General features: G+C 43.5%; 1 protein-coding gene across 1 annotated transcript; it reads right to left on the bottom strand.

Annotated features, from left to right (window-relative positions):
• Positions 1-7,405: 7,405 nt before the first annotated feature.
• Positions 7,406-27,006, bottom strand: ptgir (prostaglandin I2 receptor). Its single transcript, XM_028961979.1, has 2 exons — positions 25,869-27,006; positions 7,406-9,235 (listed from the first exon to the last, which is right to left on the bottom strand). The coding sequence occupies exons 1-2, from the start codon at positions 26,691-26,693 to the stop codon at positions 8,957-8,959; spliced, it is 1,104 nt and encodes a 367-aa protein (XP_028817812.1). The 5' UTR covers positions 26,694-27,006; the 3' UTR covers positions 7,406-8,956.
• Between the last annotated feature and the right edge of the window lie 633 nt (positions 27,007-27,639).

Genomic DNA, 27,639 nt, shown 5'->3' with positions numbered 1-27,639 from the left:
TAGGTTGTTCAAGAATATAATGTTTTTTTTTTTATTATTATTAATTATTTTGTTTATTAATTTTTTATTTTTTTTTTATTCATTAAGAAATAAGTGGAAATGACCAGTTCATCTTTGTCATGTTGCGGGTTTGCGACATGTTTCCAAACCTGCTGATTTGTCTTGCGCACATTATGATTGCGTAATCCATTTTGAGTGTAAGTAACAATGTACTAAAAACGCACCTTCACTGCCCTCCCAGCCACCCCTGTGCTGTGGAACATGTTACCCTGGCCTGTTGTACGCTGCAGGAAATGATGCCTTCACTTATCTGTTTCAGGACTGAGAGTGGCTGAGAGTTTCTTTCTTTTTTTCTTCCACCCACACATTATGACCTTTTAAATGCACTTTATTTTAATGAAGGTGGAGTGAAAATAAACTCATTGCTGATCAATGTTCAGACATGGAAAATATTTTAGATAATCGTCGATAAGAAGTAATCTTTGTGAAATTGAAACTTAATTGAAAGTGAAATTATTATCCTCTGCATTTAACCATCACCTTACTGAGCATTGGGCAGCAGTGTTGCCAGACGTACGATGACTTCACCCTCTGTATGATGTGCGATCAATGAATTTTACCCCTTCATCAAGTAAATATTTTAGCATGACATGGTACACATCTCTGTTTTTATCTGGCTCTGCCGACATTGGCTTGTTCATGCACAGTCGTCTCATATGTCTACAGCCAATCAATGTACAATGTCAAGCTCACGTCAAACTCGCGACCCTTGTGCCACATCTGCACGATTTTTTAATACAGATCTATTATTATGGCCCGGCGACAATAAGCACTGATAACACACAAATAACACACAGATCCCATAATGCAGTGCTTCAGTTGCCAATGTTGCATTATACACAATAATACACACAGTGGTGGCCTAGTGGTTAAGGAAGCGGCCCCGCAATCAGAAGGTTGCCGGTTCGAATCCCGATCTGTCAAGGTGCCACTGAGGTGCCACTGAGCAAAGCACCGTCCCCATACACTGCTCCCCGGGCGCCTGTCATGGCTGCCCACTGCTCACTCAGGGTGATGGGTTAAATGCAGAGGACAAATTTCACTGTATGCACCGTGTGCTGTGCTGCTGTGTATCACATGTGACAATCACTACACTTTTAAGAACTTTTTTTAAGATATGTGTTATTGAAGCAGATTTTCTGAGCAACATCAGCATGGAAATTTTGTACTTACATTAAAATTATTGTCGTTTGAGAATAATTAAGCATCTGATACCATGCTTCAACATTCAGGATCTGGCAACACTAATGGGCGGTCATGAAAGCTTCCCGGGGAGCAGTGTGTGGGGACAGTACCTTGCTCTTGGGGACCTTAGTGTCACATTGGCTTTTTGGGATTCAGCCCAGCCACCTTCCGATTACAAGTGCACTTCCTTATCCACTGCTCTTTTTCTCCAGAGCCTACTGTGCCTGCAATGTTTTTTCTTTCTTCCTCATGGACAGGTGGCCAGAACCCTGTAGAACTGGGGCTGGTATAAACAGATCTAAAAATGTCACTGTATTTCACAGGGGCAAACCAGCCATTCAGATATTAGGGGTGAAGGAATGTATGGTATTTTACCAGTTAAAGCTCTGCCTTCGCATGTCCTTGGCATGTTATTTAATGCTGCCGGCAGAGCATTTGGTGGAGCGTTGTTCCCATTAGCTGGTCTTAGAACTCACTCTTTCATCTCACTCACCTGACTTCCGGTAGCTTAACGTACGTCATGGTGTTGTCCATGTCCATGGCAGCCAATTCTCACACTCAACAACAATGTGTTAAAGTGGATTAAAATCTCATATTTTACCACAGTTTTTACTTGTGAATGAACTCACATATGGAAATGATTTAGCCTTTTTACATTGCCTGAATGATTTTGCTCAGAATTCCATATTGAATTGTTTCAAGAGGACTGTGTACAGTGTCAAGTCATTGAAGATCTGTTACACTGAACCCAGAAAGTTTTCACAGTTTTTTCTACATTTTAAATTACAGCCTCAAGTCTTTTTGAATATGATGCCACAAGCTTGGCACACCTATCCGTGTGCTGTTTGGATGGGAAGCGTCGGTGCAGCCATTTCTAGATCTCTCCAGAGATGTTCAAATACGATTCTCTACGTGATGCATGGGACATTTTGATTTGAAGTTACTGCCCCATAACTAGTGGTCAGAACTATGAACAAGTGTGATATGTATGTAGTCCTTGTCGTGCCTTACTGGTGGGTACTGATTACTTCATTGATGGTAACGTGAAAGCGCGTTGTAAGTTGCTCTGGATAACAGCGTCTGCCAAATGTCGTAAAAGTAAATGTATATTTAACAGCACTTGTGTAGCTTTTAGACCAGTGACATCACGTCATTTAGTTGCATATATTGGTTTGTGCATAAGCATTATTTTCCTGAAGTGTTGCACAGTTTTGACACCCATTAAAACATTGAAATATTTTTACTGTGGACGTTTTCTGTGTCCCGTGCATCACCTGGCAAGATTTCAAACTGCTTGTATGGCTTTTGTCATAAATTTATATTGAAGTACCCGGCAGTAAGGCACAACAAGTACTACAAAGATCAGAAGGAGAGTTGGTGGTCTATGGTTACTCCAAGGTTGCGTGCAGTTGTAGAAGGAGAGATCTGAGAGTTGTTCAGGTAGATAGCAAGTGTAATGTATTACGATTAAATACTGTGGTCCATTGTATGAATATATTATTATTATATTTTTTTTTTATTTAATTAAGCCTGATTCACTATCCAATTTAACCTTTATAAACTAATTTGCCTTAAATTATATTTAAATTATACTTCATGAGAGGTAACCGTTACTAATGTCTGCATTTGAAGTAAAAGTGCAAATAGAATTTTTTAGCATTTAGGTTTAATTTTCCAGAGAATCGCCCTCAATTGAATTCAAGTCTGGTCTCTGGCTGAGACACTCAAGGATATTCACAGAGTTGTCCTGAAGCCACTCCTTTGATGTCTTGGCTGTGTGCTCAGGGACATTGGTTCTGCTGAAAGATGAATCGTCACCCCAGCCTGAGTTCAAGTTTTTATCCAGGATGTGTCTGTGCATTGCTGCAGTCATCTTTCCCTCCATCTCCCAGTTCCTCCATCTGAAAAACATCCCCACAGCATGATGCTTCCACCACCATGCTTCACTCTAGGGATGGTATTGACCTGGTGATGAGTGGTGCCTTGGTTCCTCCAAACGTGACGTCACTCCTCAGCCCCCGACCATCTGAATATTCACCATTGCTGACTGCAATCTGTTACTGATACACTGCTCATTGCACAATCTATGTTCAGTTTAGCAGAATTCATATCCACTACCCATCATGTCTGTGTCTTATGTTCTCATTGAACAGAAATATCTTGCTTGTGTTTAGCCAGCCTACTTTTTTCTATTTTGTACTTGCTTTATTCTTCTTTTATTCTATTTTATTTATTTCTATTAATGTACGTATGCACAATCAAATCAGTGTGGTTCAGGATACATTGTACTGCTGTAACTATGCATGTGACAAATAAAAATGACTTACTTGACTTACTTCCTGTTTGGTTTGAGCTCTGACATGAACTGTCAACTGTGGGACCTTATAAAGACGGTGTGTGTCTTTCCAAATGATGTCCATTCAACTGTTTTTTCACAGGTGGACTCCAATTAAGCTGTTCATCTGCTTTCTCAGTTTTTATTTTATTTTTAATAAATTTGCCAAATCCTCAAGTAAACATTTTTCACATTGTCATTATGGGGTGTTGGATGTATAATTCTGAGGGGCAAAAAATGTTTTATCCATTTTGGATTACGGCTGTTATAAGGTTATACTAAAATGTGGGAAAAGTGATGTGAATTCTTTCTGGATACACTTTATGTTCTTTACAAAAACTGAGCCAAAGCCAAGGAACACGTGGTTTGGATTAAATTATAATAACTTTTTGCATTTTGCATACTTTATTCTGTTAGTAAACATTGAAATAGGTCCCACAGACCCAAACACCATACATCAGCTCTTAAAAATATTCTTCCTTCTGAGGAATACAAAAATTGATCTGTATGGGACACTACAGATCTAATTTCCCCGCATGACCATAACTAGTCACTCCAGTCATTTTCCATAACCACTTCGTCCTACTGAGGGTCACGGCTGTATATGTTCAGGGTCGCCAGTGCAACTAGTGTACTTGCCTTTGTATGGTGAAGGGAAACCGGAGAACCTGGAGGAAACCATGTCAACAGAGGGAGAGCTGCGCCAGGATTAGAACTCCTTGGAGGTATGTGGCCACATCGCTGATAGTTAAGAACAACCTGTACTTCCAGGCAAACAGAAAAAAACAGTGAACTTGGCCACTTGGAGATGTACTGGTATGTGCACTTAATCGAAACAGATCGGGAACGGAATATCTTACCTCCATGACACATAAAGGTTGATGAGTTAAACATCTGATGATAAGAGGACTGATGCTATCGAGGTCTGATGCCTTCATAATTGTTTTAGGCCCAGAACGCATTATTAAATTTAGGAGGCTATTGCCTTACCATCATTTCTTGTTTCCTGTAAATAGACACGGCCTGGTTTATTCCATTTGAACAGAGAGGGTTGGTGGGATTTAAGTACCCTTGTGAGCAGCACGCTCTTGCTTTGCCAAGTCCTACAGTCCTAATTTCAAATCAAATGTAATAACTGGCTGACTACCGTTTAATTCCTTTAACGTTTAATATTATTACTCTCATTTAACTTATTAAAAGGTCTAATATGAACAAATGAAAAATGGGTAAATTATCATACTATAATGATAAGAAATGAATCATCTTTGAAGACAGTTTCTGTAGCATCTGTTTTATCTGCGGTGTTTATTCTTGAAACATCATATTGCACTTGTTTTTCTTGATTTAGCAGTACTACTACTTCTTGTGCATTTGTGCATTTACAACATTTATCAGACGCCCTTATCCAGAGCGACTTACAATCAGTAGTTACAGGGACAGTCTCCCTGGAGCAACTTAGGGTTAAGTGTCTTGCTCAGGGACACAATGGTAGTAAGTGGGATTCGAACCCGGGTCTTCTGGTTCATAGGCGAGTGTGTTACCCACTAGGCTACTACCACCCCTGTTTTCTTGTTTTCTTGTTTTCTCCTTAACGTGTATGTTAACCACCGCCTTACTGTGTACTCCATACCATTGTCATACTACTATCAGAACTCTAAATGCTTAATAGAACCTGCACATTTATCATTTACTATTGAGTTTAACTGTTCCATATTTCTTAACATCAGCGCTTCGTCAGCCCAAATTAAAACTCCCTGAAGTCAACGCATCTGCTATATGACCCGTTTAAAGCCACTTCTCCAGATGTCACATTCTCAGGCCACATCCTGAGAACCATCGCACAAGATGTGGTCTGATAGCAGCAACTGTCTCTGGTCAGCACGAAAGAGAATTAACTTCTTGGTTAATTTAGACGCCACCGTCCCCAAAAATGTACAGTCTGAATGGAAAACTCCTCACTGTCTACAACCCCCAATATCTTCTTCAAGCTATCTATGGAGGCATCTAAACTTTGTTCTAGTAGCTTTCCAATATCTCATTCTCATACAAACATTCTGGTCAAATGATTTTTTTTTTTAGAACAGAACTTTAGAGAAGGACATCTTGAATTGATCGCTACACGTCCCTTCAGGAGCTGCTTTCTGAATGCTCCAGAAAGTCTTGAGCCGTTCCTCAGAATGCGTTATTCTCTCTGCTGTCTGGGTTTTCGTGCACTTCACCAGTCAGAGGTCAAGCACTGTTCCATCTCAGCGTCCACGTTCACATCAAGAACAGACCAAAAAAAATCCAGGTGTGTTCCTGGTTCTTGGCATGAACCAGGCTGGCATTTGGCTTTCTTTGGCTGGTCAAATACCAGAGTCGTTTACTACAGTAAAATAACGCCCACTGCAACTTGTGCCTCCATTTTCACATGAAAAAATAAATTATTTAATGAGCACGTGCAAAACAGATGACCAAATGAACACTGTACATGTTCGAAATGATACAAACTTAGACAGCACACTTAGACAGAATTATAAGGCATTAAAAAAAAATATCTTTAATCAGGAAATGATCCACTCCCACAGGCATGAAGTGCTAAAACAGATGGCAGTTTTTTTAATAAAACATCTGCTCCAAGCTCACATCTGGATGCTATTAATTTTATTAAACCTGTCGCATTTAATAAAGCTTATTGTGTTAGATGAGCACACACTCTTTGCCCATCAGCTAGTGCAACATCATGTTCTGAAACTTCCTCCTTAATGAGACTGAATAGCGACCTCAAATGACTCGAGGTGATCCTCAGGTATTTCACCACAGTAAATAATATGAAGATAAGACAGGCCCAAAAATCCCCAAGTCGTTTGCATTTTAGTTTTCATAGTATGGGATGATTTGCTTCTAGGCAATTCCCCGCTGAAAGAACAGGAAATGAAGAGTGAAAGGACGCCCTGGTGCCATCACACTGGTTCCCTTTCCGGCCATTTAAAATGCACACACACCACAAACTGTTTAGCAATATTAAATTTAATGATGAACAGAATCTATGTACAAGCGTGTCATTTATCTTGTTTCTCACAATGGCGTCAAGGGGCACTCAGCAGCAGAAAAAAACATGACTAAATGCCAGATAATGAACCGACCACACGTATGGACTTCTTTTCGTTTTTTTCTGCCAGCCACCGCTCAGCACTTCAACACAGGCATCAATACTGCATCAGAAGATTCATAATTTACACATCCAACAAAGCGCGGGCTCTAGCTAACACTGAACGGAGCGTTGAGCGCTAACATGCACAGTAGTTGGACAACACATCAGTGCAAATGCAGCAGTGTGTGCAGAAAACACACACACACCATCATACATATAATGATGAAAGACCATTAAAAAACAGTGCAAATTCAGTAGGTTCAGAAGACATGATTTTTTTTTTTTTAAAGCAGACACCACCAACGCCGTGTCACCGAGTTTACTGCCGTGTAATGCTCTCTGTGTCCTTCCTCGGTTATTGCATGCATGTTAACCGTGCTTCATTCATGCAGAGGTCACAGTGCAGCAAAATTGCCGATTACTATTACCAGAGCAGACGGCGGAGGGCCACAGAACCAAGCCCAAGCCGCTGTGGAAACTGAGTCAGGAACTCATGGCCTTCAAGGTAGGAGGTACTGCTGATGTTCCAGCCTCCCTCTACCTGCGTGCCGGGTGTGAAGCCGCACGGTTCACACAGAAGGGCAGTGAATGGCCTAGCGGGTAAGGAAACTGAGCCGTAATCGGAAGGTTGCCGTTTCGAATCACAAACAGCCAAGGTGCCACTGAGCACAGCACCGTCCCCACACACTGCTCCCCGGGAGCCTTTCATGGCTGCCCACTGCTCACCAAGGGTGATGGTTAGAAGCAGAGGACACATTTTCTTGTGTGCTGTGCTGTGTTTCAGAATGACAATCACTTCACAAAAAAAGAACTCAAAACACGGCTGTGAAGAACCAAGGGTCTTCATGGATCTTCATCTGATGAGAATATCAACAAAATGAGTGGTAACAGCCATTTGTACCTACTGTAAGATATTAATGTGGCAGAAATTAAAACTTTGTGGTAAGAGTGGCTAATTGCGATTTGATTGGGCCACATGGGGTTATCTGAAGGAAAAATCCATCATGAATACTGCAGTTCTGTGACCAGGCTATTATCTATTAAAGGCTATATAATAAACTTATTAAATATTATCAGACCTTTAAATTGTCTCAAGGAATGAGTGAGTGAGTGAATGTTGTGTGTAGGTATGTGTTCTACAGCATCAGTACTATAGAAAATCAGTACAGGTCCAGTAATCACTCTTCAGTGAAGCCATACAACACACTTTGAACAAAAAAAAAAACAAAAAAAAAAACGCCCACCTAGGGCAATGGTTACTATCATTTTATCCATATCCAATCACAGCATTTTAAATGAAATGGGCACTGGACTTAGCTTAATGCGACTTGGTGCAGGAAAAGAAAGCAGATCCGCTGATCATGCACTAGATTAAAGTTTCACATTTTTAACTTGAGCATTCATTTTACAGTTAGTGCTCAATTGCAAGGCCAGAACACATATGAACGAAATTACCCTCAGTTTATGCCGATTTCTTTAGGTGGGTCATTTTTAGTAGTAATTTGGGCTGTACAATGAAGTGATTTCTTTAACTAGCAATTTATTTTCCACCTCTAATGCATTTCCTTTAAAACCATTCCTTATTTGCATAGATTTTCTTAAATTTCCCAGCGTGTTTCCTCCTACTGCCACACCTATGATCTTCTGCGCAGGTTTTTATCTGACGTCCACTGAAATAAATGTAGAAACACAGACGCTACATACAGTAATAATCCTCAGCACACACGGAGGAGTGGCTTTTTTCAGATGTGTTCCACGTTTAGAACCATCCCCCTCAGTGTTTTGGGGTCTGCATGTAGAACCCTTTAGTGGTTGCAGTTTTGAAGTTCTCTAAGACCGTTATGAATATGTTCCTCTGCCTTTCAGTGCCATCTGGTTTAGCATGTGTGGCTTTAAGCAGATGAATATGATGTAAACCAACATCATTTCATAATGATTCCTGAAAAATGCAATGTGGCGCTGTTGGAAATAATTGGACTCTAGACATCGTCCATTCAGGTTAAATCCCTGTAGGCCAGCTTGAAGCGACCAGACATTGATGTTTGGTGTGAAGCAGTTGAACAGCTTGAAGTCCGGAATGCCCCAGACTCTGGGGCACACTCCTGCTAGACTCTTTGATTGAGTGCCTTTCACGTTTACTGGTCCTGAGCCGTCCAGTGACCTGCTGAAGACCTACGAGGGTCATCATCAGGGCTTAATGCAGCCCAAGTCCACAAAGTCCCTGGTCCAGCCTCGACCTCTGGTCACAGTTGCAGGCTGGAGTATATTTTGTTCTGAAGGGTGGATGGGTGGCGCACTTCCGTCGCTTCCAGTGGGAGCGACAGGGCAGTCTGGGCGGTGGTCTTGACTGCGCGTCTGGGCAACCTGCAACACAGCAGCCGCCGCAGGTGGCGGAAGACGGCCTTGCGGAAAAGGATGAACACCCACGGGTCCACGATGGGGTTGAGCGCCGAGAAGCGGAAGGCCATAAGGTTGAGGTCATCGGTGCCTGATGTGGTGATGGCACTGACAAAGCCACAAATCTACAGACAGACAGACAAAGAGAGAGTCAGAATAATAAAATAATTCCCTAACTAATAACTACAATACAAATAAAAAATAAACAATTACAGTCGTGTTCTAAAAACGTATTACACATGTTACCTTCAGATAAACCTACAAGATTCTCACTTTAAATAAAGTGTCTACAACTCAAACCCCGCTGTAATGAAGCTGGCCTGCTGGCTCAGTGTTTTCCTGTCAGCCAGCAGATGTTGCTGCGTTGCTATGGCCTGGGCTAATTAATAAAAGTAAGAAGTGTGTGTGTGTGTGTGTGCATGCAGCAGTCTGTTACAGATTTAAAGACAGCTTCACTTTCTCGGTGTTCAATATGCATTACTAAACCACTGCTGAATTCATATATGTACTTTAGTTTAGTAGTTAGACAGTACAGGCCAAAGGTTTGGACACACCTTCTCATTCAATGTGTTTTCATGACCATTTACATTGGCAGATTTTCACTGAAGGCATCAAAACTATGAATGAACACATGTGGAGTTATGTACTTAACAAAAAGTGGAGACCTGGTCTCCACAGTCACCGGACCTGAACCCAATCCAGATGGTTTGGGGTGAACTGGACCGCAGAGTGAAGGCAAAGGGGCCAACAAGTGCTAAACACCTCTGGGAACTCCTTCAAGACTGTTGGAAAAGCATCTCATGTGACGACCTCTTGAAGCTCATCGAGAGAACGCCAAGAGTGTGCAAAGCAGTAATCAGAGCAAAGAAACTAGAATATAAAACATTTTTTCACTTATTTCACTTTTTTTTTACAAAACATGGTCATGAAAGTAAAGAAAACACATTGAATGAGAAGGTGTGTCCAAACTTTTGGCCTATACTGTATGTATTACTGTATGTATGTAGTTTCTTGACTTCCTTTCAGGTACTATATTATGAGTAAAGTAATATTATTACTTTTAAAAAAATTACTAAAAAGTTCAATATATTGCAATTATGTTAATAACACTCCAAACTTATCCTGCATTCTCTTTTCCCATTAGCTTCTTCTCTCACTACCATAGAAATCTGTCTTTTATTTATTGTTCCCTTCCAACGTGCCACACTGGGCATTATATAATAGTGAAATATAGGACATGTCCCCGGTGAGAGACACGGTCTGAATTACAGGACGTTTGTGCCATTAGAGGACAAAGATCAAATAAATGGATTAGCTCCTAAATAATCCCAAGCGGTGTGTTTTCCAAGACATTGTCACCTGAGTGTGTGTACATGTGATCTGAGTGTGAGAACCGGCCCAGGTTGTCCGGGTTCTGCTATGCCACGGAGGAGAAGCAGGCTCTGCTGTTTGTCGTCTTGTTTAGCGCGGCCTGTCAGTGTTGTGTATGGCCTCTGCAGCCTAACGCAGGGCTGTTTATGCTTCGTCTCCTCGCGTCTTACGGGCAGTGGCGGAGAAATGATGGTGGCACCTTGCACGGTTACCGCCATGTTCACCGTCTGGCACGGCACCCATGCTTGCACCCTTCTGGAAGCTTTGTTGCCGGTGGAAACAGAGGTTATGGAAACCAGACGGAGAGAAAACATGCATGTCAAGCAAGATAAGGGGAAAAAGTGCATGACAGCTAAGGCATGTGTAAAACAGGAAGTCAGGAAGTGCCTCTAAACATGCTCGGCATTATTGGTAACAGTGGAAAAAAATTTACACACAAGCAAAAAAAAAAGCCATAATAGACATTCTAATGTCAAAGAACTGATCCCAGGTGGGAACCAGGTCTTTCCCAGTAGCTAATGTGGGTATTTTTTTTTACTATGGTGTCTTGATTTATTCTGGGAACATTTATTTGTTTTTCCCTACCGTCGGTGTCCATCATTACCATTCACCCCTCAGTCATGACAGTTTTATTTATTTATTGATATATATTGATTATATATTGATTATGTATTTATTGATATACACACACACACACACACATATATATATATATATTATATATATATTGATATATTGATAAAGCATTTCACTGCATATCATACCATGTATGACTGTGTATGTGACAAATAAAATTTGAATTTGATATACATTTTTTTGTTGTTTTTGCGAATTTAAGATCCCCTCCATTTCTCTCGGCCTTCCTTGCCATCTCTCACAGGGCTGATCAGGACAGAGTCACGGTGCATCGGGTCACTTCGGGTCCCACAAGTTGTCAAAACAGCCGCTGCTTAATAGGGCCAAGCTCTGCCCTCCCACATGCCCGCCACTTCGCAGCCACCGCCTCTTATGGTTCCCCCCTCAACCGCTGTCCTCCCAAGCAGCACCACAAATCCCGGCTGAGGGTGGCAATGCCCGTCAGAGCCGATGGGCCCTCCACTCTTTCACACTTGGTGTTCCAAAAAATTAGCTGCTGCAGCCATGAGCATTTAGAAACTTAGACAAGTGAGGCTATCTATCTTAGACTATCTATCTATCAGTCACACCAGCGTACGAAAAAGCGTCCTCCACCGCAGCCTGAAATGGCTGCTACAGATACAAGCTGTGCATTTAGATCTTAGGGTCATCGCGTCAAGCAGAGCCTGGGAACGAGACACTTTGCGGTAAGGCTGTAAGCGCAGCTGTGGAGAGGCTCCAGCTCCACAAACGCTGACACCTAGATTTAAATTGAGCTGAATGGCAACTCCAGGGCTGCAGTGTTTGAAACACCGCAAAATCCAACCAATATAGGAACATTTACATTTTACGCCATTTTACCAGACGCCCTTATTCAGAGCGACTTAAAATCAGTAGTTACAGGGACAGTCCCCCACTGTAGACACTCAGGGGTTAAGTGTCTAGCTCAGGGACACAATGGTAGTAAGTGTTTACTTAAACCTGTGGCTCCTCTCTGTTTACTGATTCCGTCTCAAATTCGGACCTGGCCCGGCCCCGGCACGACTCTCCACACGGTCATTGGATCACTCCTCTTGCCGTTCCTGCGAACAACACTGATCGGCACTTTCACCTGTTTACGCTGCCTGGCGATTCGGTAGCACATCTGTCACAGGTCTGTCGTGTGGGTGGAGCTTCGCCTCATTTGCCAGCAGGATTTTGAGTGACAGCTCCGTTGCCCCGAAATCTATCACTGCACGCACACAGCAGCAACAGCCTTTTAGGGTCACATATGGAATGAGATGTGTGCACACGATCAGCTGCACATTAAGCAATTGTAGGTATTGATCAAACATGTTGATTATGCTGTGATCCATATGTGATCGCTAATGGCTGTTGATGCTCACACATCTCGCAGTGATGTTTTGTTTCAATTTTTCAGAAATCTGATTCCGTTGCCCCGCTGCAATGGGCCTGACAGGATCTTGAACCATACTGGTGCACAACCCAATGGAAAACCCCCCTCGCTTTCTAAGCTCACAACCGGGCAGCAATGCTTCACCCCCATGCGCAGATACACGGCTGTGCCCAATAACATATCTTGTCACCGGATACATGACTCATTTGTAAATTCATCCGTAATTTATTTGTTTTGAAGTTTCATGGGCCCAAGCACTTTGTTCAGCCTGCGTTTCCCACTCAAGTTTGATATAAGAGGCTTCGTGAGTCATGGCCCTCTTGTTCAGTGACTGGGATTCAGTGACTAATGTAACTGAATGGTGTTTCAGCCAAGAAGCCATCCTGCAGTTTACTGGCAAGTGCATTAGACTCCTGGTAGTATTTGTTTAACATGTAATGCAGTTATGAATACACGCGGCCCCAAGATCAATCTTTCAATCTTTCTACATTTCACACTTTTACCCGTTCTCTCTCTATTATCATATAATATGCATTTTATCAGTCCTCATTCACAAATTCACTCACATATTATCTGCTCACATATCTTACCATCCAGCCGTTTTCAGTTTCATATGTGCAGCAGAGCCACAAACATACGATCTTGCAGGAAAGTGTGGGCGTGGCACGTCTATACGCCCGTCCACACGTTAAAGGGCAGGGACTAGCCCTGGGCTTCACCTTTTGTTTTCCCAGTACCGGTCTTGGTATGAGTCCCTGCTTGTTTTTCCTCAAGTCCATGAAAATGACAAGTCCAACATCACAGTTCATGCACTGAAAATAGTGAACACTGACTAATCTAAAAAAGTGAAGTAATCTGTCACACCTAATATTTTTGCATTGCCATAATGGGAATAAAGCAGGGAACAGGTAGGTTTGATTGGTTTATTTGCATTACGTCAATGCTAAAATATCAGGTGTAACAACATTTTTCAGTGTGTCACTATGCTTGTACAAGTGAGACCAGGGTCCCATTAAACAGCGTGCCAGCATGATTAATATCCCATTCGGCGCCAGTGGCTCTTGGGTGCACTTGTCCCATAAAGACAATACAAAATCTGCATCACTTAAACACCAGAAGCCCCGAGCCAGACTGGTTATCAAGCTGCAAAGTCCAGGGAAGAGGCTGCGTCAGCCTTCTGTCTGCTCAGATCCATTATTAATACGCTGGGCCAAGAGGGGCAGGCGCAAACAGGAAGGAATCTGAGCCCGCCGCCCTCCCAGGCCCTGGGAACGGGGTAATGTGGCAGGCGCTGGCACATCCGAGAGAGGCCTTAAACCTGGCCCCACGTCTGAGAGGGCTTTCACCTAATCGCGTCCATTATGAGCCGCGAGACGGAGCGCATCCCGGATCTGAGATGTTTCGGGTTGCGCGGGGCCGACATTCCGTCTCAGCGAGGGAGTGCGGAACCCGCATCGCCAGCCGATTCTGATCCTAATTAGTGCGAGTGGCCATTACCAGGAAAACGAGGCCAAGCAGAGTCCTATCACTATTTCTCCTTTATGGACATGACAAATATTGTCAAGGGATTTTTGAATTATTAGTAGCAGTTGTAGTGTGCTTTTGGACACTGGTTGAAGACCAGAATATAAAAATACCATTTAAAAACAGACCAGTTCCCACTTTCCCACTTCAGGCAACAAGGCAGGCAGAGCTGTGAACGGTTTCTTGTTTTTTTTTGCCTTAGTGGCCTTTATGCAACAAATCCACTGGTGAGGTGACTATTGGGCGTGTGAGAATCCTGCTGATCTTGCCACAGGGCTTTAATTTGTTCTGATTCTCCTCACCAAACATCTCCTGTCATAATCCTGAATGTCCTGTTTGGTATCATGGATTTCTCAAGTGAAATAGGGTTAAGCTTTCAAAGCAGAACATTATGGCATTTATCAGGCACCCTTATCCAGAGCGACGTGCAATCAGTAGTTATATATGACTTGTATATGGGAGCAGACATCTCTTTCATGTCAGACCTGTAACCTCTAGATCATGACAGATTAAAAATGTGGTTCCTAGTATTGCTGTATATCATCCAAAGACCATAAAGGGGTTTTCCGGCCGTTTTCCTGTGCCCTAGTTTCAACAGAAGTATTAAAAATGCTGCCTTTCTACCATCTAAATTAACCAAAAATGTCAGTATGTGGCACTGCCAAAACTAAATCAAGAGAAAGTGAGTAATAACAATCTTCCACAACCATATATTCCAACATGGCCGCCTCGGCTAGCAGGGGAAGGATTCTGATACATTCCTTTCTCAAGTTTTACACAACTGAGTCTGATTTAGTTTGGGAACAAGACCCGTGATTCATATTTCCACGTTCCGTTAGTTATCTGGAGGATGCGGGAGGAGCAAATATTAGTGGGATGCTGGTAATGTGTTAACCGTGTATAGCAGTGTGTTTCTACACCAAGGAACCAAGGAAGGTCAAGAACAAACTAGCTGCACATGTGTTATATCAGCAACAAAAAGCCAGTGTGAGAGTTCTTTCAGGATTAAAAACTGCTGACAGGCTTTTTTTGCCAGACTAGAGAAAGAGGAAGCAGCAAGTCACCAAGCCATCTCTAACACGCATGGGAGGAGCCCTGCTTTTATTCTGACTAAATGATGAAACTGGGATGCTTACTCAAGTCCTGCTGTCAGGTTTTTTTTTTTTTTTTTTAGGTTACAATGTCATGTCCTAAAAGACAGCAAAAAAGTGTCCATAATGGGAGTTGTACATGCACACGGAGACAGCTAAACACCACTAGGGTACACAGGGAACGGTGATGCACAGGAAAATTCCAGCTGAAAATGAAATGCTGGCCTCAGCAAAAGGGTGACACAGATCTGAAGAGGTCCACAGTATTAAGTTAATTATTCTAGCGTTTGTTTATGTTTTATTATAGCAATAATAAAACAAGAGTTGCAAAAAAAAAATAATTTGTGTTCTGCTAGCCAATATAAGAATTAGGAGAATATCTCTAGAAATATGGGTAGAGTTGGATGCTAAGTTAAATTAATCAAACCAAAGATTAGCAATATCAATAATTCATAACCTGGTGACCCTTCCTCGACCCTGTTTTGACCCTTGACCCTGTCTTGACCCTATTCTTGCTTTCAGGGCAGACCTAGAGCACACCTATAACATAATAAGTGAATTGTCTCTTAATAGTATTTATGTAGGGTTTCATAGGGTTATGGCTTGGGCTACTCATCAGGTTAGATTAAGTGTTGAAGTCAGTAATCTAACTTTCCACCTGTCTCACCAAGGCAAACACAAACTTCCAGCTTCTATGATCTTGACCTGAGCCACCATCTGTCATGATTCGGTCCGAAAGGGGTTACTGGGATCCGGACCGGAGTTTAATTGTTGTCCTGTGTAATGTCCCCTAATCGTTTTCACTTGTGTCAAATGTATAAAGCTGCCCTGTTCGTTTCTGTTCGCCGTCAGGTCTTTGAAGTTATGTTACATGTTCACCAGTGTCTCGGATGTCTCCCCTGTCTTGTGCTTCACCATTAAACCCCGGTTTCATGACGTAGCGCGATTGCGTCCTTCCTTCCTCGTCATCTCGTCACCTCCTTGTCATCACTTCTGTTCACCTGCCTCGTCATGCCACCATGGTTGTGACACCATCTACTCATGGAAGTCATAAAACCAGCCTGAGAACAAAAATCGGATTCTCAACCAATGATTTGGACTGGAAATACAGGAGAAAACAGCAAAGCCTGAGAGCCACAAGCCGCAAATGCACTGGGTTCCTGGTGGTCTGGTTTCAATTAGATTCCTGGAATTGTGAAGTGACCACAGCGAACATCACCAGCCTCTAAGGGACGACATTTTTTATGATAATCAAAAATTACACCAAAGAATATGCCTCGACAACAAGTGATTAGTCACATCATGGCCTTTCGTCATTCTTAATTGATTTCTCCGCGACTAAAGGCCTAATTGAACATTTTCACACAATGAAAAGAGGTTTCACGAGTTGGATTGTTAAGCAAAATAAACACTTTTTTTTGTTTTGTTTTATTCGAGAAGCACCCGTTTTCTTATTGCTCTGTTACGTCCTGGTATTTTTGGGGGTGTTTCTGTTGTGTGTTTTGTGTTGTTTTGCAGGTACCTGGTGATTGTAAATTGAGCCCCACCTGTTCCTGCTGTGGGACAGACTGAATAAAAGGAGCCTCAGTCTCCTTTTTCGGGGCTGCGCTTGCCGTACATCACTTCCGGTTTCCCCTGCGCTTCCCCTAGCATGCGACGCAACTTGTTGTGTCGGCCTGCTTCGGTGTTTGTTTGTTTTTCTCTGTTTTCCTGTTTGTTTGCCGTTATTCGTTGTTATTCGTTTCATATGTATTTCATCTTTATTTATATATTTAGTTGTTAATAATATACTTGTTAAAATTCTCAGTTTTGTATTAGTACGTTTGTGTCCTTTCTTTTGTTATGGGCCGGAGCCCCTAGACCGGCTCGTAACATCCTCACTGCAAAATTTGTGTAGCGATTTGCAAATGGATCTTAGGGCTTTTCATGTCAGTGCCTGATATTCAAAGTCAGAGCGGGACTGTGCAGAGGGTATCTGAGTAAGATGGCACGTAGTGTGCCTTGGCATTAGGGCTGGGCAATAACACGATCCTGATTGATGATCGCGATAAAATTCAGCTTGATCTCACTGATCAGCTTTGGGCATGTTCATGGTCACGATAAAAACTCGCATATCTTGTGTGTGTATGTATATTACTTCTAAATGGAGACGCTCGTCTACCAGACATCCCTGCATACATCCCTGATGCCTGCAAACGCAATATCCCAGTGTTTGTACGTAGCAAAATAAACCAATCAGATTTCAGGGCTTTTATTTAACTTCTTGAGGACTGAAGTTTGTGATAGAAATTGTGGTTATAATCGATTGGGCTTTCCCTACTTGGCACAGCCATCAATCTGTCATCACTGCATTTACATTTACATTTACAGCATTTATCAGACGCCCTTATCCAGAGCGACTTACAATCAGTAGTTACAGGGACAGTCTCAGGGACACAATGGTAGTAAGTGGGATTTGAACCCGGGTCTTCTGGTTCATAGGCGAGTGTGTTACCCACTAGGCTACTACCACCCATCACTGCAGGACGGTAGTGCTCTACTGATGAAAGGCAGGAACATTACCACGAGCCACATAGGCAAATGGCATCCATATGGTGCCCAGTACAACGAAGAAGATGGGAGTCATGGAAACACACACCTACAGGCACAAATTGTATCACCTACACATCCGTACAGGGGTCAGGAGCAGCATCCTTTGTGATAATAAATGTCAGCAGTGTTTGAACAGCTTAATTACTGCTCACCAAAGGTCACCCTGTCTTTCTGTGGGAAGCAGGTTGAAAGTATATTTACTTGTTTTTTTTATGATTTCGGGGAGAGAGATATCGCTGAGGTGTTTTATTACTTTAGTCATGTATTTTAGGTCCTTTGTAGGTGTAGATGCTCTTTCTTTAGGGCTTCTGGGTACAAGAGCATGTTATTTGGTGGACTCCACTGAGAAGTTTGAGAAGTTCTTTTTACTTGCTACCTGAAGTGCCTTACTTAGCCCCATGGCTATTCACTGTGTCATATATTTACATTAGTTTTATGGTATTTGTCAGACGCCCTTATCCAGTGTGGCTTACAATCAGTAATAGTCCCCCTGGAGACACTCAAGGTTAAGTGTCTTGCTCAGGGACACAATGGTATTAAGTGGAGTTTGAACCTGTGAATTTGTTGTCTTCTGGTTCAAATGTGAGCATTATCTTACCCACCAGGCTACTGCCACCCTTCCAAATAAATCCGCTTTTATTTTTTCTTAGATATACTGACCGTAAATGGCTTTCCTATGAACTCAGTGCTGGACGGAAATCATCTGAATCACAGCAGGAAACCCCACACCCCTGGGACCAGTTATGTAGGTGTTACCAACAAGTCACTATTATTTTTAATGATTTGGGGAGAGCAACTGACGACAGATACAGAAACTTCGGATTCCACCCTTAGTCACCATCAAGCCAGAGCCAACACCATGTGTCAACTCGGCAGCTCATGTTACAGCTCATGAAAAGAATCCAGCCAGTGAAAGTCAGTGATGTCACGCAGCTTCAGTTCCTCCCACGGCGGTGGCCCCGCCTTCAACTTTCACACACAGAGCTGTTCTCAAAACACTGTTTATACAGAATGCCATTCATCTCTACAGACTTGCTTATTTCCAATTCACTGTTCCTCATCCATTATGGAGCTTTTCCACGGAACAAAGGACGTCTGCTGCTATAAAAATGGAGGTTATGAACTAGAGCCAGAGGTACTAGGGGATGGCTGTCATCGCTGATTACATTTACATTTACATTTAGAGCATTTATCAGACGCCCTTATCCAGAGCGACTTACAATCAGTATTTACAGGGACAGTCCCCCCCTGGAGCAACTTAGGGTTAAGTGTCTTGCTCAGGGACACAATGGTAGTAAGTGGGATTTGAACCTGGGTCTTCTGGTTCATAGGCGAGTGTGTTAACCACTTGACCACTACCACCACTACCACTACTGATTATGGGCATCCCGTCACCCTACTTGCAACACAAGCATATTTTTATACGAGGCTGGGTTATATAGCAAGAAAAACGAAGGCGTGGATTAATGAAATCATGAAATCAGTGATCACGTGTAGCTCAGCATCTCTGTGTGAGGTTCTGATTTAGCTGATCACTTTACAAATAGTACTGGTAGTAGCATTGATTCTAGTTGGTTGCACGGGAGTAAGAACTCGCAGAGGGCACAAAAAAAAAAAAAAAATTGGAATTGCGTTAGTTTTGCATTTTTGTTTGCATAGAGTCACACAGTCCCATGGCTTCGCTCTCCGGCTGCTACTTTCTCTTCTTGCCAAATGTAAGAAGGGTGACCGTTCAAGGCAGGTCACTTGTTCCGTGCACTGGACACACATACGAAGTCTTCCATGAGTAGTCAACACCCAAATCGCAGTAATTACTGGAAGTCAGTGTGTGCTGCGCATCATCTGAACTCATGGTTTGCATTTTGTTCCTCTTTGCGCGACGAAAATTAGCCGATATCTTCTTGGTCATCTCTCCCACTTAGTGAGACAAAAAGTTCTTAGTGGGTGGTTACTTACAAGCAACACGGATAAAAGTTTTGTCATTTTCTAGAAAAAAAAAAAAATGCAAAGTAGTCTGGGGCTGGGCTGGACAGATTTACTGTCAGATTACAACCTTACAGACATTCGAGATCCTGGATGTGGACAAATGCAGAGTAATCAGCCAACGGCCCTGAACAAACAGAGCACGTAACGTCCACAAGTGTGGGACAATAACAAAATCCATCATTAAAGTCCAGCAGTCTGTTTTTACAGAGCCAATCAATCAGTTTCCAGGAAAAAGGTAAAACGCCTCTCGCCGAGCACTTAAAAAGGACGGATTCAGGACGTGTTTGTGTATTGTAGGACATTAATATTGGTGTTATGGGAATTATCATATCACTAGCGGCACGTCAGCTGCGCTAAGAATGGGATTCTTGGAGCTTGTGAGATCAGCAGCTCTTTATAAAGAACACTCTTCAGGTGCACCCCGCCTGACCCCGCCTCTTTTGAAGTGTATAGCCACGGCTGTTGCGGTAGGTGCACGGTAGCGCCACCCAGTTAGTGTTGACAACTTAATAGTGGTAGTAGCATTACAGAACTTGAAGAGTCAACTTCAGCCGCGCACCGTACACAATATCACCCTCGCATTTGCATCTTGGAAGGATGTGCCACGACACAACAAATTCGTTAAATGTTCACTGCGAGCGTCTGTTGTCTACAAATGTTCTGTTTCATGTGATTTGACAGCCAGTCCAGCAGGAAATCCACTGGGCAACCAGGCAAATTCTTCTAATATACTCGTTCTACATTTCCACCGACATTTATGGCATTTACCAGACGCCCTTATCCAGAGTGACTTACAGTCAGTAGTTACAGGGACAGTCCCCCCCTGGAGACACTTCAGGGTTAAGTGTCTTGCTCAGGGACACAAGGCTAGTAAGTGGGGTTTGAACCTGGGTCTTCTGGTTCATAGACGAGTGTCTTAATCACTAGGCTACTACCACCCTTTAAAAGGAGCTCAGTGACAGGCTTCAGCTCAACAGATGCCAGTTTGTCATCCACCCACTCCATCCGCTCATTGCTGTGGTCTTCAGGACCATCGCTGCTCAGATGTTTTCTGCACAGCTCCATTTCCTGTGGTCCGAAGAGCTCTGGCATACAGTGCAAGAATGAAATTCTACACGTAAAATGTGTGCACACAGTCTGGCCTTTTCAAAATAAAATTCTAGGGTGACATTCCCAACCATTTCAAATATCTGTTTAATATGAACTCCTTTTGGCTGAAGTGAGCCAGGTATTTCTGCTCAGCACAATGTCCACTTTGTCATACATTTCTAGTCTAATACGTGAGAAAATAATAACTCCGACATGGTTATTACAGCCCACGTGAACTTGTTCAACTTGTTTGGCACAACACTGCTACAACTTCCCATTTCTGACGCCGTACAGTGTTGGGAGTTTTAATGTCGTGTTTTGAAATGTCCCCATGCCAATTGCTTCAACAATCTATTTGGCTTGACAAACACCTTTATGATTAATGATGGAACCTAGTTCAGGTTCAAAAAATCCTTTAAAACTTTCTCACATCAACCTAAGAGATTAATCCATGCTCGCTGAGACAGGAACAGTGGGAGGAACAGTTGTGTAGGACTGACTTGTCCCTGTGATGGGTGGGTCGCATCCATCATCTGCTTTCCATTTAATTCCATTCCACTGAATTCAACTGTGTGGTTTTTAATAGTGTCACACACAGCTTTAGGGAATGGAGCAGTGGTTGAAGAAGTGGACTCATAACCGGAAGGTTGCAGGTTCAAATCCCGCTTGAGCAAGGTACCGTCCCCACACTCTGCTCCTTGGGCGCCTGTCATAGCTGCCCACTGCTCACATTAAAAGCAGAGGACTCATTACATTGTGTGCACCATGTATCCGTGCTGTGCTGCAGTGTATCCAAAAAAAACCTTTTCTGTTCTTTGAACATACCCACCCTGTCAATTTGATAAAAAAGGGTTTGAATGGTATGCTTCTCTTTCTCCCCTATTTCTATTTCACAGTAGGGGAGCAACAGTGTGACAATCTCCTCCCATGGTAGAGGTCTAGCAGCTGACACTCGAAGTGTTGTGTTGTTGGCTGCAACAACCAACATATATCCCTTCATCAGCTCCCAGCCACAGAGGACAGAGTACCTGTGTGGTAAATTTTCCTTTTTAATGGCCAAGTTCCAGTCATAGTTGGCAAAAACAAACTACAAACTACACAGTACAAACTTAGTGTCTCTATTATAACTTATTGAAAAGGGGAATAATATGGGACCCTAAAGTATAAATCATCTTGAAACAAAGATTACAGAAACCAAACAAGGAACAGTGCCAATAATGAATAAACCTTCAGCAGAAACTGACTTCAGTGGATCAATAGGCCTAGAAAATAAAATCATGAGGACATAGTAACAAACTGTGAAAAATGACAGTATTTTTTTGGCTGTAACCTCTACAAAACCAATAAGGGATAACTGCCAGCTAATGACACAATAATATCATGTTAAAATGCCCATTTCTTTTCATGTGCGTTTCAATACTTTGCAAATATTAATCACATGCATAAGCATCATTAACGACTCTCTCATATAAACAGATCAACAATTTAAATAAACAGCCTTTTAATAATTGGAATCATAAGATACGATTTCCTCCTCTTTCCTCCTTTCCTCCTCTTGTACAAAAATAATATTTAACCATGTTTGTCTGATTTAAATTTTACTGAAAAGGCATCTATTTTACCATTTGGAAAACACCAGTAAAGTGTGAGGAATAAAATGGAACCATGACAACAATCTTCAGCCTATAGTGTTGAAGTCCTGAATTTCAACACTGCTATATTCATACCTATAATAATGACATTTTTTTTAATATAAATGTATTGAGCCTTGCCTATAATGCCAGTCATGGTACAAGCTTAAAAGTCCTCCGAGAGCAGCAACATCAGTCTCAGTTGACAAAAATTTGACCTTTAATAATAATTAAAGCGGGACCTCTGCCCATATCCTGTCACCTACCCAATCTGTCTGTCGCAAAAGCAGAGGTTATCACTCCCATAAATCTGGAACGGGCCAAAAGAAACTTTAATAAATTCTCCAGCGTGGGGGGGTGTACTGTGAGAGATGGCCTGCCCTCCAGCCAGGACTGTGTATCAGGAGGGGGCAGAATGATATGCATCACTTCCGGCCGGTTTATTCCCTGCAGCCCGCCGGTCGTTGCCCACAGACCAGTCTCCCATACCAGCCACTCACGGTAATGTGGACCTCGCCTCCTGTATTGATCCCCGCATTGATTGAAAAATGACTTTTAGAACACTTTTAGAATGTCTTTTAGGGTTTAGAGTCACAAAGGAAAAAAATAGATCTATTTCACTGATCTATAAAAAACTTGCATTAGAGTAAAAGGCGCCTAATTGCTACAATGTTCATTTTCATGTTTTAAACTATTCTTTTCAGGGTTCAACCCCCAGTTTTATTATATGATTTTGTTAATATGTGGTATAGTTAAAAACTACTAATTAATTTCACTATCGTGAAGCATCTCTCCGGCGATTAAAAGTCTATAGAACTTCCAACATAGTTGAGTGCAACATTTTCATTCCTTTAGTTTAAAGCACTGGCTGACAATAAGATTAATGGCTTTCCGTTTTCCCAGACCAAGAATTCTTTTGGGTGAATGTGGTTAATGTTAAAAAAAAAATTCTACAATCCTTTTCCAGCCATCTACCGGGGGGGATGTGGTGGCGAAGATCCAGCGATATTTCTCCATCCTCTTGTTAAGATAATACTCTGTTGTCTGCAGCTCGGCCACCACTTCATTAACTTCCTTCCATCCCATCACTAATTGGCCGCGATCCATATCGTAAATGAGTCAGTGACAAAGATCTCTGATGGTCACCGGGGTCCAGCCCTTTGCCTTCTGCTTATGGGCAAAATACATCAAGGCTAATTAAACCCCGGGCCGCACAACGGGGTGATTACAGTTAATTACGTACGGATGACAGCCGAGGACACACTCACTCATTCAAGAGCGCTAATCACCAAAAAAAAAGGGTCCAAAACCAACATCTCCAGTCCATTATGTCCACTAAGCTGCTCAGGCTGTACGGGAAGAGAAACCTTTTGTGTCCCCCGAGGTCTTTGGAGGCCTCTTCCATGGAGCTTCACAGCTGCTGGCTGATGTAACCATTAGAGCTGTTGGATCTAACGTTCTCCTAACGTTACCATCCATGCCCGCATCTTTTGCTTGTGCACTGCAGCAATGCACCACACACCGCAAGTTAATTGCATGTCTTTGCACACACCTCTGAAGTCCCCCTTGTTGCGTCTCCTTGTTTACGCGTCTATGGGGTGTGTGCAGTGTACACTCTGTCCAGTGGGAACGTTTCTGTATTTGTGCGTTTAAACTGCTGGAAACGGTGATCTATCTACAGGGCTCTCGAGTTTTGGCCATGGCGCAGAGTGCACCTACGAGGCCAGGAGCATCTGGCTGCAGCCACTGTGAGACCATCACCCTAACCTAGAAATGCTAAATATTGCAATTTATGATTATTAAAGACTGTAGCAAAAGTTCGTTCCCTCCCTTCACAACACAGACACACAAACACAGTGGAAATGGAGGAGAAACTGATCTTATCGGCACCACATTATCGTCTTACCAGGGGTTTAAAAATCCGTGTGTAAAGAGAGTTGATTTCCCGTTTTTCCCGGAATGCCGTCTGATGTTTTATTAAGGAACTGATGTTACGACACGGTCGGCCCACACTTGTATTCTTCTAGATTACATGACAAAAATGAGCCCCGCGGCGTTGGGTGCCGCTCGCTGATTTTTGAGAGGAAAGGTAACCAGCCAACCCAGCATGCGCATCCGTCCTGCAGCAACCCTGCAGTATTAACCCCTGGAGCAGAGTCTGGGGGTGCAATATCGCATTGATGCGATTTAGAAACCTGTGTTTCTTCAAAACGTGATTTCGGTTTGCTTTCGATTCAGACCTATATTTATGTGTCTGTCTGGCTGTCTGTCTGGTATAATGTTATAAAACGCAGTTTGTGGGCCAGCCATATCCAAATCAACAGAACAGATGCACCTACATGGACCTGGAGTTCGGAATTACTGCACTGCTTATACGTTCTACGCTGTTTTCTTTTTTTTTTTTCTTCTTCAGAAGAAGAATTGAGCTGCAACTGCATGCCCTCCGGTGCACTCTGCATCCTCTGTCCATTTTTTAAAAAGCGTGCACATGCCCGTGCGTGTGCATTCACATGCGGGACACATCCTGTCACCAGCAATTACCACACCCAGTCAACCACTATGTGCAAGTGTCTCGAACCTCGCAAACCAGTACGGGCCGATTCAGCAGGTTTAACAACACATCTCACACGCGTCCAACGGCTGAACTAGAAGCTGCCTGAGAACATTACGGGAAAAAATCATAAAAATCTGGGATTACTAAAGAGTTAAAATTACATAAAAAAAATCCCCAAACTTTATCCATCTTTAATATGACCTTTGACCCGAATAATTCAATGAAACTAAAATGCTTTCCTGAAGCACGATTTAATTTAATCACAACACGGAGCCTTCGTGTTCGGCATGGCGCATCTTGACCGGGATAAACCTCTTTAGGGTCACCCCACAGATTTCCTACTGGATTTGGGTATGGGCCGTTCTTCTTTTTCTATTGCACAGATTAAACGGAGGGAAATGTTTTGAAATTATTTATTATGGAGAGAGAGAGATATATATATATATATATATATATATATATATATTTTTTTTTTTTTTTTTTTTTTTTTTATGGGATTTTTGAGGAACTCGATTCTTATTTAAGTGTTTTTATGTGGTCGCGGCAGATCACGTCTTATCTCGTATTTTTTTATGCAGCTTTGTGTGTGTGCGTGAATGTGTACGTGTGATCTGAAACCAGCTATTTTGCGCGTGTTGGTGGGTTTAAATAATTTAGGATGAGGAAGTAGGGTGCAGGAGAGCTGCTCATCATCACCATCGGCTCCTCCCCTTTCTTCTGGGTCTCAGAAACGATGGGTGGCTGTTTAGCGCCTCTTCTACGAGATACAGACTTGTTTCTATCGGTTTGTGTCTGTTGATGTGACGTTAGCGAACGTCCCCACGCTCTAATTACGCCCTTCATCTTGGGAGATGCAACACAACACAAAATGATTAAATAAGATGAATTCCATGAGACTGGGCTGCTCACCGTGAGGGGCAGAGAGAAGATGATGAAGATGACCGTCATGGAGGCCAGCAGCACCAGGTGGTCCACCTCCTCCTCGCCCTGGCCGAACCAGGAGCCCATCTTCTTCTTGCGGCCGGACGACTGGGCGGAGCCGCGCCGCGTCACCTGGCTGCGGTGCATCCGGCACAGGCTGACAATGACCGAGCCGTTGCAGAGGAAGATGGAGGCGATGAGCAGGGCCATGATGGAGGCGTAGCTGAGCGAGTAGGCCAGCGTGTGGGGCTGCCCGGCCGCCGCCCGCTCGCCCGCCTCCATCTTTATGAAGCACCAGGTGCCCGGGCAGTACTGCTTGTGCTCGCCGAAGCCGAAGAAGGGCAGCAGGCAGAAGGCGAAGGTGAGCAGGTAGATGAGCAGCAGCGCCGGCTTGGCGAAGCCGCGCCGCACCCGCTTGGAGTAGAAGTACGGGTGGCTGATGGCCAGGCAGCGCTCCACCGCCATGGCGAACAGGATGAGCACGGAGGCCAGGCCGAAGAAGGTCATGCAGAAGGCGAAGAGGCCGCACAGGTGCATGCCGCCGGTCAGCCCCACCAGGGACGAGTTGTACGCGTAGGACACGAAGACGGGCGGGCTGAGGACGCAGGTCCCCAGCAGGTCGGTCACCGCCAAGCCCGTCACCAGTATGTAGAAGACCGAGGTCTTGGTGCGCCGCTCCTTCCGGTGGACCCCCAGGATGGCCAGGGCCAGCAGGTTGCCCACCAGCCCCCCCAGGAACATTATGGCGCTCACCACCGGGTTGCCGTCCTCCCGGACGCTGGTGGTGGCCTCGCACTTGTCACTGTCCAGCATGTCTGCGGGAAGGAGCCTCGAGCAGCGCGGGACGTGCCATTCTGCGCGCGCGGAGACGGTCACGTCGTCAGGTGGCCATCGCCGGGGCTCCGGGTGGCGGATGGAACCGAGACTTTCACTTCCTCGCTCGGCGACTTTTTATTTGTATCGTTTCTCTTTTCCTCCCGTGCGAGAAGAACAAGAAACGCGGCACTTAAAGAGTCAAAGTGAAGAAGAGAATTTAAAAAAACCCCAAAAGTTGGGACATCACCCCTCCTCGGTCACTTCTCTCAGGTCCCGGAGCATCCACCGGTGCGCGCCGCCGCCGAGTCGCGTCTGGGGACGCGCCTCCGATGCGCGCGAGCGTGCGCGCGCCCGTCCGCCGGGGGGAGGAGCCAGTCGTGGCCGGCGGCGTCCGCGTCAGGTAATATTTCAATATCCCGAAATAACGAAATAAAACATATAAAATACACTAAATAATATTTGTACATAGAAATTTACAGTTTGGACACCTTTTCATTCAATGTGGTGGTGGGGTGGTAGTAGCCTAGTGGGTAACGCACTCGCCTAGGAACCAGAAGACCCGGGTTCAAACCCCGCTTACTACCATTGTGTCCCTGAGCAAGACACTTAACCCTGAGTGTCTCCAGGGGGGGACTGTCCCTGTAACTACTGGTTGTAAGTCGCTCTGGATAAGGCTGTCTGATAAATGCTGTAAATGTGTTTTCTTTATTTTCATGACCATTTACGTTGGTAGATTCTCACTGAAGGCATCAAAACTATGAATGAACACATGTGGAGTTATGTACTTAACAAAAAAAGGTCTTAATAGGATTTACAAAAACAATAATAAAGAGTTATGGACAACGTTGGTTATAATGATGTAGATGAACCCACATCTGCTGATGCACCACATTCCTTGCCAGTGTGAACATGGACAGTTTTACAGCTATTCTAGTCGGCTAAG

This window comes from Denticeps clupeoides, chromosome 19 (assembly GCF_900700375.1).
Source record: "Denticeps clupeoides chromosome 19, fDenClu1.1, whole genome shotgun sequence".
In the NCBI taxonomy this organism is placed as follows: Eukaryota; Metazoa; Chordata; class Actinopteri; order Clupeiformes; family Denticipitidae; genus Denticeps; species Denticeps clupeoides.
This window is presented reverse-complemented; position numbering and strand designations above follow the sequence as displayed.

What these genes read in the sequence shown, in the direction of transcription:
- ptgir (XM_028961979.1), bottom strand. Translation starts at nt 26,693, where the DNA reads ATGCTGGACAGTGACAAGTGCGAGGCCACCACCAGCGTCCGGGAGGAC. An exon ending in TCTTCTCTCTGCCCCTCACG is followed by an intron (nt 9,236 to 25,868) that starts GTGAGCAGCCCA and finishes GTCTGTCTGTAG; the next exon opens with ATTTGTGGCTTTGTCAGTGC.